This window comes from Lipotes vexillifer, unplaced genomic scaffold (genome assembly GCF_000442215.2).
Source record: "Lipotes vexillifer unplaced genomic scaffold, Lipotes_vexillifer_v1.1 scaffold989, whole genome shotgun sequence".
In the NCBI taxonomy this organism is placed as follows: domain Eukaryota; kingdom Metazoa; phylum Chordata; class Mammalia; order Artiodactyla; family Lipotidae; genus Lipotes; species Lipotes vexillifer.
The window spans coordinates 542,099-555,415 of NW_006796817.1; the positions used below are offsets into that span (position 1 = coordinate 542,099).

The 13,317-nt window shown below is 42.2% G+C and overlaps 1 protein-coding gene across 2 annotated transcripts; it reads right to left on the reverse strand.

Moving 5' to 3' along the window:
• Positions 1-38: 38 nt before the first annotated feature.
• PDHB (pyruvate dehydrogenase E1 subunit beta) lies at positions 39-5,758 on the reverse strand. Of its 2 annotated transcripts, XM_007469016.1 has the most exons (10): positions 5,665-5,758; positions 5,516-5,569; positions 4,217-4,324; positions 4,064-4,126; positions 3,928-3,963; positions 3,488-3,773; positions 2,736-2,846; positions 2,298-2,389; positions 893-1,034; positions 39-585 (listed from the first exon to the last, which is right to left on the reverse strand). In XM_007469016.1, exons 1-10 carry the CDS (start codon positions 5,704-5,706, stop codon positions 440-442), a joined length of 1,080 nt encoding a protein of 359 aa, XP_007469078.1. In that variant the 5' UTR covers positions 5,707-5,758; the 3' UTR covers positions 39-439. The 2 variants fall into 2 exon arrangements, with proteins under 2 accessions (XP_007469078.1, XP_007469079.1); XM_007469017.1 differs by lacking the exon at positions 5,516-5,569 and having other exon boundaries at positions 49-585; positions 5,665-5,710.
• Positions 5,759-13,317: the final 7,559 nt, after the last annotated feature.

Consider the following 13,317-nt stretch of genomic DNA (forward strand, 5'->3'; position numbering starts at 1 on the left):
TATCCCACATTTATTATCTCAAGAATATAAAAATACAATTAGTCATAATTAGGAATTCCTTTATTCTTTATCAAAACAGTCTAACAGTAAATGTAGATTATATGCTTTTATTTTTAGACATAAGTTATGTTTCTTTGGAGATATCTTTCATCAGGACTCTTGCCACATTTATACCTTGTCCTTCTAATGAGACGGTAAAATTCTACATTAATCTTATTCAAAGAACATGGCTATTGTAACAGATAAAAAAAGCGTGGACCCTATAGGCAGGAGAGTGGAGAGTTTTTCCACAGACATATTTAAACTTCTTCCCAGTACAAAAACGTGTGTTGTTGCTTTAGACATAACTTTACAAATCAAAAGGTCTTAGAGGACAATCCAGATGAAATGTCATTAAGTATTTTAAGGAAATCCCAATGACTTGAAATTCAAGTCCAAGCTAGATATTTAGTGTTTTCTTTATTGCAAATATGATGTCTTTAACCTGAGGTACAGAGTTGTCTTCTAGAACCTTGGCATAAGGCATAGGGACATCGGCACCGGTGACACGAACTACAGGAGCATCCAGAAAATTGAACGCGGGGCCTAAGAGGGAAGGAGGCGCAAATGAGAGAGGCATGAAAAACCAGCTGAGCACCACCACCTCAGCGTAGCAGGTATGGCTGCCCAGAGAAGGAAAATCTGAAGAAGGAAATCTGAAATCTGAAAGGAATGCTAATTACAGAGAATTGTTTCTGGTCTTGCTTTCTTAAACATTTACCCAAAGGAAAAATACCAAGCTGACAAGTTGAAAATTCAAGTCATTTGACCACCCCTAGCTTTTGATTGTTTTGTCCTGTAACACAGTGTTTATTACAGTTTAACTATTCTGGAATCAGTTTCTCTGAAATACCTTCCATGATCCTGGCACAGATTTCAGCTCCTACTCCAAACTGTGGCCAGCCTCCTTCCACAGTTACAAGGTGATTGGTCTTCATGACACTGGCTTCTATTGTTTCAATGTCCATTGGTCTGATGGTTCGCATATTTATCACCTAAACAGATAATAAACAGCTTTACAGAGCCACTTCGTCACAAATACAGTCTTATCCCCGAAATGCCACTTCCTTTCTTGTTTCCTTTTAATCTTTGGGTCTAGGGAAACATAATCTGCCCATTCATGAACAAACTGTCAAAAGGGAAACTGTAATTAAAACAAAAATCTTTATCTCTACTAACAAGCAGCTTTGTTCACTTACAGAATTCACTTATCCTCCCTTGGCCTTAACTTGCTCCTCATCAAAATAATAACTAACATGTGACCGCTTACCCTGTACCAGGCACTACACTAAGTAATTCTGCAACCACCCTTACTGGACAGTAAATGTATTTATCCTCATTTTATAGCTGATGACAGAGATTTAGAGTACGTAACATGCCCAAGTGTTAACTAGGAAGTGGTACCTCCTGGTTATGAAAGGGTTAGACTTGATGACTTCTAAGTTTTCCCTTCTCCCAAACTCTAGCTCCAAGGTTGGATCTTAACTTGACAAAACACATATTAAAAAGATCCAGACCCTAGGTGGTAGAAGGCTAGGTATTTGAAAAGCAAGTAGGCTCCCAGCTTTAAGCAGAGGCAGAACTAAGTGACAAAGCAAGATTTTATACCTAATTAACCTGTTACAGAACTCAAACGCCTCTTCCTGGGTCTTAAAGGGAACTTTCTGATTCTTCTCTTTTTTAATAGATTTATTTATTAATTTTTTTTGTGGTATGCAGGCCTCTCACTGTTGTGGCCTCTCCCGTTGCAGAGCACTGGCTCTGGACGGGCCGTGGCTCACGGGCCCAGCCATTCCACAGCATGTGGGATCTTCCCGGACCGGGGCACGAACCCATGTCCCCTGCATCGGTAGGCGGACTCTCAACCACTGTGCCACCAGGGAAGCCCTATTTATATATTTTTGGCTGCGTTGGGTCTTTATTGCTGCGTGCGGGCTTTCTTTAGTTGCAACAAGCGGGGGCTACACTTCGTTGTGGTGCGCAGGCTTCTCACTGCGGTGGCTTCTCTTGTTGTGGAGCACGGGCTCTAGGTGCACGGGCTTCAGTAGTTGTGGCACACGGGCTCAGTAGCTGTGGCTCACGGGCTCCAGAGCACAGGCTCAGTAGTTGTGGTGCACGGGCTTAGTTCTCCGCTGCATGTGGGATCTTCCCGAACCAGGGCTTGAACCTGCGTCCCCTGCATTGGCAGGCGGATTCTTAACCACTGCGCCACCAGGGAAGTCCCCTGATTCTTTAAGAACAAGTGAATGTCCACTCACCTCACATTCAATTCCCTCTTTAGATAGCACCGTCGCAGCTTCTAAGCAGTGGCTCACAGGTCTTGAATGGGAAACTACGGTTACATGTGTCCCTGAAACAAAGTGGTCACAGATAAGAGGTCAGGTTGAAAGCAAAGACACTGTCCTGCTCTGCAGTCAGCTATGGTTCTTCTTCATTTTACAATCTTAAACTCAACTACATTCCAGCAAGATGAGGAATGTGGCAGCCTTTCCAGAAACGAAATACAAATCTACTGGACCAAGATTTAGAAAAGAACAAATATATGCGCAATCAGGGCATGACACATTTTAAACTTGAACTCGTCCTGTAATTTCCTAGTCAAAGTAAAGGGCAGTGACTTCTAGACTGAATTTAACCAACATAAATAGAGGGCACGGATTACAAACAATGTTTACATGTATACTAATTTCTCTTACCTTGCCTTTCTATTTTAGCTTTTCCAATAGGAATCAGAAAATCTTTTGACTGAGCCTCTGGGGGAAGTTCAAAAGGAACTCCATACATCAATTCATTCTCCAGCACCACCACTGCAAAATATAAATATTTAAACCAAAGTAACTACATGACTAAAAATGTATATGCGGGCTTCCCTGGTGGCGCAGTGGTTGAGTCCACCTGCCGATGCAGGGGACACGGGTTCGTGCCCCGGTCCGGGAAGATCCCACATGCCGCGGAGCAGCTGGGCCTGTGAGCCACGGCCGCTGAGCCTGCACATCCGGAGCCTGTGCTCCGCAACGGGAGAGGCCACAACAGTGAGAGGCCCGTGAACCGCCCCCTCCCCCCAAAAAAAAGTATATGCAACACTATCATTCATACTGTGAAAAGTTTCACTGTGCTGACTAGGAAGCCTCATACCTATTGTGTCCAGTAGCCTTGAGGATGGTTTAAGTACAGACACCTGTAGTCTGGGCATCCTGATTTTATCTATGGGGTTAAACCGGTGTTGTAGGTATGCAGCAGATTTATCCGGTATCTAATTGGCCCCGTTATAGTCAGAAATAAGAAGAACACCACATTTTTTCCTATCTTTACTATATCTGTAAATCACTAACATTTTATATGATACGTCTAAGCCTAACTAGAAGTCTTTAATGGTTCCTTCCTTGCAGATATTTCATTTTTGTTCTTTAACGTTCAAAAGAGACCCACAACACGTCACGCTACTGACCTGGATTGTTATCCCGAATGGCTGATTTAATAAGTCCTTTTGCATCCTCTGAACTCCAGGGGCTGACCACCTTTAAGCCTGGGCAGTGCCCATACCAGGCAGCAAAGCACTGTGAGTGCTGGGCAGCTACACCTGCTGAGGCGCCATTGGGCCCCCTGAAGACTATGGGCACAGGCTGAGAGCCCCCTGACATGTAGTAGGTCTTGGCAGCTGAGTTTATAACCTGGTCGATGGCTTGCATAGAGAAGTTGAAGGTCATAAATTCACAAATGGGCCGCAACCCAGCCTGTCAAATCAAAAACATAGATGTTAAAAAGACAAGAAACAGCAATTTAGAGTGGCAAACCACCACTTCGCTCCCCCAACATTCAAGCAACGTTTTTAAACGGTCATGTTGAAAGTAATCTCTTTGGATAAGATTCATAAAGAGGACTACATACCATAGCTGCACCTACAGCAATTCCAGCAAAACCCATCTAGAACATAAAACGCAAACAAGTAAAAACCACAAAAATTACAACAGTACCCTTTAATAGATATGCCCCTCAAAGGTCTGCTTCCTGATGGAAGGCTTACCTCAGATATGGGAGTGTCTATGATCCTCTTATCTCCATATTTCTTCCACAGGCCTCGACTAACCTACAATTAAGCAATGACCCCATTACCTTTAATTGTACTGGGGGCAAATGGCCACCTCAATTCTGTATAGCTTTCATGTATCCTGGTTACCTTATATGCCCCATCATATTGGGCAACTTCTTCCCCAAGTAGAAATACCTTCTCATCTCTTTCCAGCTCCTCATCCATACCTTGATTGATAGCCTCACGAACTGTCACCTGTCACAGGTATGGGAAAGCAGTCAATAAGCTACAGCATTACTTAGGATACTATTGAGATTCTCTCTCTTGACCTAGGCTGCCCACAGCACACAATGTAAAAACTATCACTAGAACAGGCTTCTCTTCAAAAGTTCAAAAACTTCAAAAAGTAACATTCTATCACTCATAGCCAGTCTTTGATTGGATGTGTAAATGAGAAGTATACTGAACACTTTATTGATGTGCACCTAAGCTTAAGAAATCTGCTTGCTGGCCATACCAGGTCAAAGGTGGCTTCCTAAGTAGAAAAGTGTACTAGGTAATTTTATTTCCACATCTGGTATACTGTGGGGCAGAGAACAGTCAAGGAAGCCTAAATAATACTACATATTGAGCACTCACTAGGTGCCAGGCACTGCCAAACACTTTGCCTTCAGGATGTAGCTATAGTGTTGTAGTTATTTTACTACACAGGTTGGTGGAATCCTCCAGTAACAAAAAGGGGAAGAGTGGGCAATTCCTCAAAACGTTGAACACAGAATTACCATATAATCCAACAATTCCACTTCTAGATATAGACCCAAAAGTACTGAAAAGCAGGGACTCAGATAATCGCACACCAATATTCACAGCAGCATTATTCACAAATCCAACAGGTGGAAGCAACCCAAATGTCCATCAAAGATGAATGGATCAGCAAAATGTGGTATATGCCTACAACGGAATATCATTTAGCCTTAAAAAGGAATGAAATTCTGACACATGCTGCAACATGGATGAACCTTGAAAACATGCTAAGTGAAATAAGCCAGACATAAAAGGACAAATGCTGTATGATTCCATTTATGGGAGGTCCCTAGAATAGATAAATTAATAGGCACAGAACGTACAATAGAGGTTACCAGGGGCTAATGGGAAATGGAGAGTTATTGTTCAATGGGTACAGTTTCCGTTTGGGATGATGATAAAGTTCTGGTGGTGAATGGACAACGTGGTGAATGTACTTAGTCCCACTGCATATAAATTTTGTTATGTATATTTTACCACAATAAAAAATTTTAAGGGGAGGGGTGAGGGAAGAAGCGTCAAGTCTAGTTCCCTCAGATCGGACATCTGATTCCCCTGAGCCTCGCGTGGGTGACATGCGGCCCCAGCCTCCGCGCCGGAACGAGGGGCCTCGCCGGCCCGGCTAGCTTCCAGGCCAGTTACCTGCAGAGCAGCCGGCGCGGTCCGGTGGAAGCGCCTCCTCAGCAGCCCGGAGACCTGGCGGGGAGAGAGAGAGAGAGAGAGGACGCTCAGAGGAGACGCAGACTGGGCAGGGATCGCGCAGGGTCATGGGCCCGAGAGCCGCTGCCGACCTGCTGAAGGGGTCTCCGCGTCAACCCAGCCACCACCGCCATCTTGACCGTGTCCTCTAGCCGCCGCCGAATGACAACACAACAGGGACGCTGACTAGTCAGGCCCCATTTCCCCTGCCGGCGCGGGCCAATGGCAGGGCACGGCGTCTGCATGCCCCGCCCCCCAGGGCGTCGGGGGCCGAGGGGTGGGGCCGAGGAGGCGTGTCGGGTGTCTAGCCACTCAGCCTGAGGCAGCCTGGGATCAACGTTATTGAGAGTTGGCGGCTGCTGGCGCGCCGGTTGCACTCCGGGAGCACGTCCCTGCGTGTTGATACGTGGATCGCAGGGACCAAAAATCAGACTCTAAGAATCGTAATTCGAGGCCGAGGGACCTTCAGAATTAGGCCACAGTTCTGAAGGCGCTGAAATTCTTTGGTACGCAGTAGCCCTTATGCACCGTTTGGTGACGGGATTTACAGTCTTACAGGCGAGCCTAGTTTCTCTTGGAAGCACTGTCTGTTCGCTCTTTTTTAAAAAAACATGTTTATTGGAGTATAAGTGCTTTACAATGGTGTGTTAGTTTCTGCTGTATAACAAAGTGAAGCAGCTATACATATACGTAATCCCCATAGCCCCTCCCTCTTGCGTTTCCCTCCCACCCTCCCTATCCCACCCCTGTAGGTGGACACAAGATACCGAGCTGATCTCCCTGCGCTCTGCAGCTGCTTCCCACTAGCTATATGACATTTGGCAGTGTATATATGTCCATGCCACTCTCTCACTTCGTCCCAGTTTACCCTTCCCCCTCCCCGTCTCCTCAAGTCCATTCTCTACGTCTGCATCTTTATTCCTGTCCTGCCCCTAGGTTCATCAGAACCATTTTTTTTTTAGATTCCATATATATGTGTTAGCGTATGGTATTTGTTTTTCTCTTTCTGAATTACTTCACTCTGAATGACAGACTCAGGGTCCATCCACCTCACCACAAATAACTCAATTTCGTTTCTTTTTATGGTTGAGTAATATTCCATTGTATATACGTGCCACATCTCCTTTATCCATTCATCTGTTGATGGACACGTAAGTTGCTAACATGTCCTGGCTATTGTAAATAGTGCTGCAGTGAACATTGTGGTACGTGACTCTTTTTGAATTATGGTTTTCTCAGGGTATATGCCCAGTAGTGGGATTGCTGGGTTGTATGGTAATTCTATTTTTAATTTTTTTAAGGAACCTCCATACTGTTCTCCATAGTGGTTGTATCAATTTACATTCCCACCAACAGTTCGAGAGGGTTCCCTTTTCTCCACACCCTCTCCAGCATTTATTGTTTGTAGATTTCTTTCTTTCTTTTTTTTTTTTTTTCTGAATTCTGGTTTCCTCAGGGTATATACCTAGTAGTGGGATTGCTGGGTCATATGGTAGTTCTATTTGTAGTTTTTTAAGGAACCTCCATACTGTTCTCCATAGTGGCTGAACCAATTCACATTCCCACCAGCAGTGCAAGAGTGTTCCCTTTTCTCCACACCCTCTCCAGCATTTATTGTTTCTAGATTTTTTGATGATGGCCATTCTGACTGGTGTGAGATGATATCTCATTGTAGTTTTGATTTGCATTTCTCTAATGATTAGTGATGTTGAGCATCCTTTCATGTGTTTGTTGGTAATCTGTATATCTTCTTTGGAGAAATGTCTATTTAGGTCTTCTGCCCATTTTTGGATTGGGTTGTTTGTGTTTTTGATATTGAGCTGCATCAGCTGCTTGTACATTTTGGAGATTAATCCTTTGTGAGTTGCATTGTTTGCAAATATTTTCTCCCATTCTGAGGGTTGTCTTTTCATCTTGCTTATGGTTCCTTTTGCTGTGCAAAAGCTTTTAAGTTTCATTAGGTACCATTTATTTATTTCTGTTTTTATTTCCATTTCTTTAGGAGGTGGGTCAAAAGGGATCTTGCTGTGATTTATGTCATAAAGTGTTCTGCCTATGTTTTCCTCTAAGAGTTTGATAGTGTCTGGCCTTACATTTAGGTCTTTAATCCATTTTGAGTTTATTTTTGTGTATGGTGTTAGGGAGTGTTCTAATTTCATTCTTTTACATGTAGCTGTCCAGTTTTCCCAGCACCACTTATTGAAGAGGCTATCTTTTCTCCATTGCATGTTCTTGCCTCCTTTAGCAAAGATAAGGTGACCACATGTGCATGGGTTTATCTCTTGGGCTTTCTATCCTGTTCCATTGATCTGTGTTACTGTTTTTGTGCCAGTACCATACTGTCTTGATTAACGTAGCTTTGTAGTATAGTCTGGAGTCAAGGGAACCTGATTTCTCCAGCTCCGTTTTTCTTTCTCAAGATTGCTTTGGCTACTTGGGGTCTTTTGTGTTTCCATACAAATTGTGAAATTTTTTGTCTAGTTCTGTGAAAAATGCCATTGGTAGTTTGATAGGGATTGCACTGAATCTGTAGATTGCTTTGGGTAGCATAGTCATTTTCACAATGTTTCCTCCAATCCAAGAACATAGTATATCTCTCCATCTGTTTGTATCATCTTTAATTTCTTTCATCAGTGTCTTATGGTTTTCTGCATACAGGTCTTTAGTCTCCTTAGGTAGGTTTATTCTTAGGTAGCTAGGTATTTATTCTTTGTGTTGCAATGGTAAAGGGGAGTGTTTCCTTAACTTCTCTTTCAGATTTTTCATCATTAGTGTATAGGAATGCAAGAGACTTTTGTGCCTTAATTTTGTATCCTGCTACTTTACCATATTCATTGATTAGCTCTAGTAGTTTTCTGGTAGCATCTTTAGGATTCTCTATGTATAGTATCATGTCATCTGCAAACAGTGACAGCTTTACTTCTTCTTTTCCGATTTGGATTCCTTTTATTTCTTTTTCTTCTCTGATCGCTGTGGCTAATACTTCCAAAACTATGTTGAATAATAGTGGTGAGAGTGGGCAACCTTGTCTTGTTCCTGATCTTAGTGGAAATGGTTTCAGTTCTTCGCTATTGAGAACGATGTTGGCTGTGGGTTTGTCATATATGGCCTTTATTATGTTGAGATAAGTTCCCTCTATGCCTACTTTCTGGAGGGTTTTTAACATAAGTGGGTGTTGCATTTTGTCAAAAGCTTTTTCTGCATCTATTGAGTTTATCATATAGTTTTTATTCTTCAATTAGTTAATATGGTGTATCACATTGATTGATTTGCATATATTGAAGAATCCTTGCATTCCTGGGGTAAACCCTACTTCATCATGGTGTATGATCCTTTTATGTGCTGTTGGATTCTGTTTGCTAGTATTTTGTTGAGGATTTTTGCATCTATGTTCATAAGTGATGTTGGCCTGTAGTTTTCTTTTTTTGTGACATCTTTATTTGGTTTTGGTATCAGGGTGATGGTGCCCTCGTAGAATGAGTTTGGGAGTGTTCCTCCATCTGCTATATTTTGCAAGAGTTTGAGAAGGACAGGTGTTAGCTCGTCTCTAAATGTTTGATAGAATTCACCTGTGAAGCCATCTGGTCCTGGACTTTCGTTTGTTGGAAGATTTTTAATCACAGTTTCAACTTCAGTGCTTGTGATTGGTCTGTTTATATTTTCTATTTCTTCCTGGTTCAGTCTCAGAAGGTTGTGCTTTTCTAAGAATTTGTCCATTTCTTCCAGGTTGTCCATTTTATTGGCATAGAGTTGCTTGTAGTAATCTCTCACGATCCTTTGTATTTCTGCAGTGTCAGTTGTTACTTCTCCTTTTTCATTTCTAATTCTATTGATTTGAGTTTTCTCCCTTTTTTTCTTGATGAGTCTGGCTAATGGGTTATCAATTTTGTTTATCTTCTCAAAGAACCAGCCTTTAGTTTTATTGGTCTTTGCTATTGTTTCCTTCATTTCTTTTTCATTTATTTCTGATCTGATCTTTATGATTTCTTTCCTTCTGCTAACTTTGTTTTTTCTTTTGTTGTTGTTCTTCTTTCTCCATTTCCTTTAGGTGTAACATTGGATTGTTTATTTGAGATTTTTCTGGTTTCTTGAGGTAGGATTGTATTGCTATAAACTTCCCTCTTAGAACTGCTTTTGCTGCATCCCATAGGTTTTGGGTTGTCATGTTTTCATTGTCATTTGTTTCTAGGTATTTTTTTTTAACATCTTTATTGGAGTATAATTGCTTTACAATGGTGTGTTAGTTTCTGCTTTACAACAAAATGAATCAGTTATATATATACATATGTTCCCATATCTCTTCCCTCTTGCATCTCCCTCCCTCCCACCCTCCCTATCCCACCCCTCCAGGCGATCACAAAGCACCAAGCTGATCTCCCTGTGCTATGCGGCTGCTTCCCACTAGCTATCTACCTTACATTTGGTAGTGTATATATGTCCATGCCTCTCTCTCGCTTTGTCACAGCTTACCCTTCCCCCTCCCCATATCCTCAAGTCCATTCTCTAGTAGGTCTGTGTCTTTATTCCTGTCTTACCCCTAGGTTCTTCATGACATTTTTTTTTCTTAAATTCCATATATATGTGTTAGCATACGGTATTTGTCTTTCTCTTTCTGACTTACTTCACTCTGTATGACAGACTCTAGGTCTATCCACCTCATTACAAATAGCTCAATTTCGTTTCTAGGTATTTTTTGATTTCCTCTTTGATTTCTTCAGTGATCTCTTGGTTACTTAGTAGTGTATTTTTTAGCCTCCATGTGTTTTTATTTTTTACATGTTTTTTTCCAGTAATTGATATCTAGTCTCGTAGTATTGTTGTCAGAAAAGGTACTTGATACAATTTCAATTTTCTTAAATTTACCAAGGCTTGATTTGTGACCCAAGATATGATCTATCCTGGAGAATGTTCCATGAGCACTTGAGATGAAAGTGTATTCTGTTGCTTTTGGATGGAATGTCCTATAAATATCAATTAAGTCCATCTTGTTTAATGTGTCATTTAGAGCTTGTGTTTCCTTATTTATTTTCATTTTGGATGATCTGTCCATTGGTGAAAGTGGGGTGTTAAAGTCCCGTACTATGATTATGTTGCTGTTGATTTCCCCTTTTATGGCTGTTAGTATTTGCCTTATGTATTGAGGTGCTCCTATGTTGGGTGCATAAATATTTACAATTGTTATATCTTCTTCTTGGATTGATCCCTTGGTCATTATGTAGTGTCCTTCTTTGTCTCTTGTAATAGTCTTTATTTTAAAGTCTGTTTTGTCTGATATGAGAATTGCTACTCTAGCTTTCTTTTGATTTCCATTTGCATGAAATATCTTTTTCCATCCCCTCACTTGCAGGCTGTATGTATCCCTAGGTCTAAAGTGGGTCTCTTGTAGACAGCATATATATGGGTCTTGTTTCTGTATCCATTCTGCCAGTCTATGTCTTTTGGCTGGAGCATTTAATCCATTTACATGTAAGGTAATTACCGACATGTATGTTCCTATTACTATTTTCTTAATTGTTTGGGGTTTGTTATTGTAGGTCTTTTCCTTCTCTTCTGTTTCCTGCCTAGAGAAGTTCCGTTGTAAAGCTGGTTTGGTGGTGCTGAACTCTCTTAGCTTTTTTTTGTCTGTACAGGTTTTAATTTCTCTGTCAAATCTGAATGAGATCCTTGCTGGGGAGAGTAATCTTGGTTGTAGGTTTTTCCCTCTCATCACTTTAAATATGTCCTGCCACTCCCTTCTGGCTTGCCGAGTTTCTGCTGAAAGATCAGCTGTTAACCTTATGGGGATTTCCTTGTATGTTATTTGTTGCTTTTCCCTTGCTGCTTTTAAATATTTTTTCTTTGAATTTAATTTTTGATAGTTTGATTAATATGTTTTGGCGTGTTTCTCCTTGGATTTATCCTGTATGGGACTCTCTGTGCTTCCTGGACTTGATTGACTATTTCCTTTCCCATATTAGGGAAGTTTTCAACTACCATCTCTTCAAATATTTTCTCAGTCCCTTTCTTTTTCTCTTCTTCTTCTTCTGGTACCCCTATAATTTGAATGTTGGTGCATTTAATGTTGTCCCTGAGGTCTCTGAGACTGTCCTCAATTCTTTTCATTCTTTTTTCTTTATTCTGCTCTGCGATAGTTATTTCCACTATTTTCTCTTCCAGGTCACTTATCTGTTCTTCTGCCTCAGTTATTCTGCTACTGATTCCTTCTAGAGAATTTTTAATTTTATTTATGGTGTTGTTCATCACTGTTTGTTTGCTCTTTAGTTCTTCTAGGTCCTTGTTAAATGTTTCTTGTATTTTCTCCATTCTGTTTCCGAGATTTTGGATCGTCTTTACTATCATTACTCTGAATTCTTTTTTCAGTTAGACTGCCTATTTCCTCTTCATTTGTTTGGTCTGGTGGGTTTTTACTTTGCTCCTTCATCTGCTGTGTATATCTCTTTCGTCTCATTTTGCTTAACTTACTGTGTTTGGGGTCTCCTTTTTGCAGACTGTAGGTTCATAGTTCCCTATGTTTTTGGTGTCTGCCCCCAGTGGGTAAGGTTGGTTCAGTGGGTTGTGTAGGCTTCTTGGTGGAGGGGACTGGTGCCTGTATTCTGGTGTGTGAGGCTGGATGTTGTCTTTCTGGTGGGCAGGACTGTGTCCAGTGGTGTGTTTTGGGGTGTCTGTGAACTTAGTATGATTTTAGGCAGCCTCTCTGCCTATGGGTGGGGTTGTGTTCCTGTCTTGCTAGTTGTTTGGCATGGGGTGTGCAGCACTGGAGCTTGCTGGTCATTGAGTGGAGCTGGGTCTTAGCGTTGAGATGGAGATCTCTGGGAGAGTTCTCACCTATTGATATTACATGTGTCTGGGAGGTGTCTGGTGGTCCAGTGTCCTGAACTCAGCTCTCCGCACTCAGAGGCTCAGGCCTGACACCTGGCTGGAGCACCAAGACCCTGTCAGCCACCCGGCCAGGTATGTGGGGAGTTTCTTGCCTTTTGGAAAGTCTGAGGTTTTCTGCCACTATTCAGTAGGTGTTCTGTAGGAGTTGTTCCACATGTAGATGTATTTTTGATGTATCTGTGGGGAGGGAAGTGGTCTCCACGTCTTACTCCTCCACCATCTTGAAGGTCCTCCTCTCTGTTGGTTCTTTTGAATGTGAACAAGAGCTTTCATGTGTGCCAGGCATTGTATTATTTAATTCTCACAAGAACCCTCTCAGGTAATTAGTGTTATTATTATGGGCTCCATTTCTCAGATGGGTAGGCTGAAGCTGGGATTGGTTAAATGAGCCAGGATTTGGCTTTAGGATTGTCTGACTCTGAAGGGTAGTCTTTTCACACTGCTTCCTAAAGTGGAAGTTAGGGTCCTGCCTGGGAGGGAGTTACAACAACCCGCATTTAGAGAGAGACTTATGGGGCCAAACACCTACTAGGGAAGCCTCTGGAAGCCTCCTCTCCTTGGTCTCATTTCGACTGGGGTGGGGCTAGGAGGTGGGGAGGGGGTGGGACCTCTGGGGACTCCCTCAGTCCTCACTCTTCCCCAGGACATTCCAAAAACTTCTCTGAGGGCTGCGGGCTGCTGGTCTACAACCTCAGAATCTGGGTTTACTGTAACGGCTCTGGGAAGCCAGTGCAGCAGGGCAGCGACTAGGTCACAGGAGTGTGTCTGGTTTCTGAGTGAGAATGAAAAGAGGGGGATGAGCAGGGAGACCCCAGGGAGTCTTTGGCAGAGGGAGAGCTGGACTAGAGGGAAGTTTCAGCGGGAGG

Coding starts and splice junctions, on each gene's coding strand:
- PDHB (XM_007469016.1), bottom strand. CDS start 5,706: ATGGCGGTGGTGGCTGGGTTGACGCGGAGACCCCTTCAGCAG. Junction 1,035..2,297: donor AAGAGGGAATTGAATGTGAG/GTGAGTGGACAT, acceptor TTATCTGTTTAG/GTGATAAATATGCGAACCAT. Junction 586..892: donor CTGTGCCAGGATCATGGAAG/GTATTTCAGAGA, acceptor CTTCCCTCTTAG/GCCCCGCGTTCAATTTTCTG.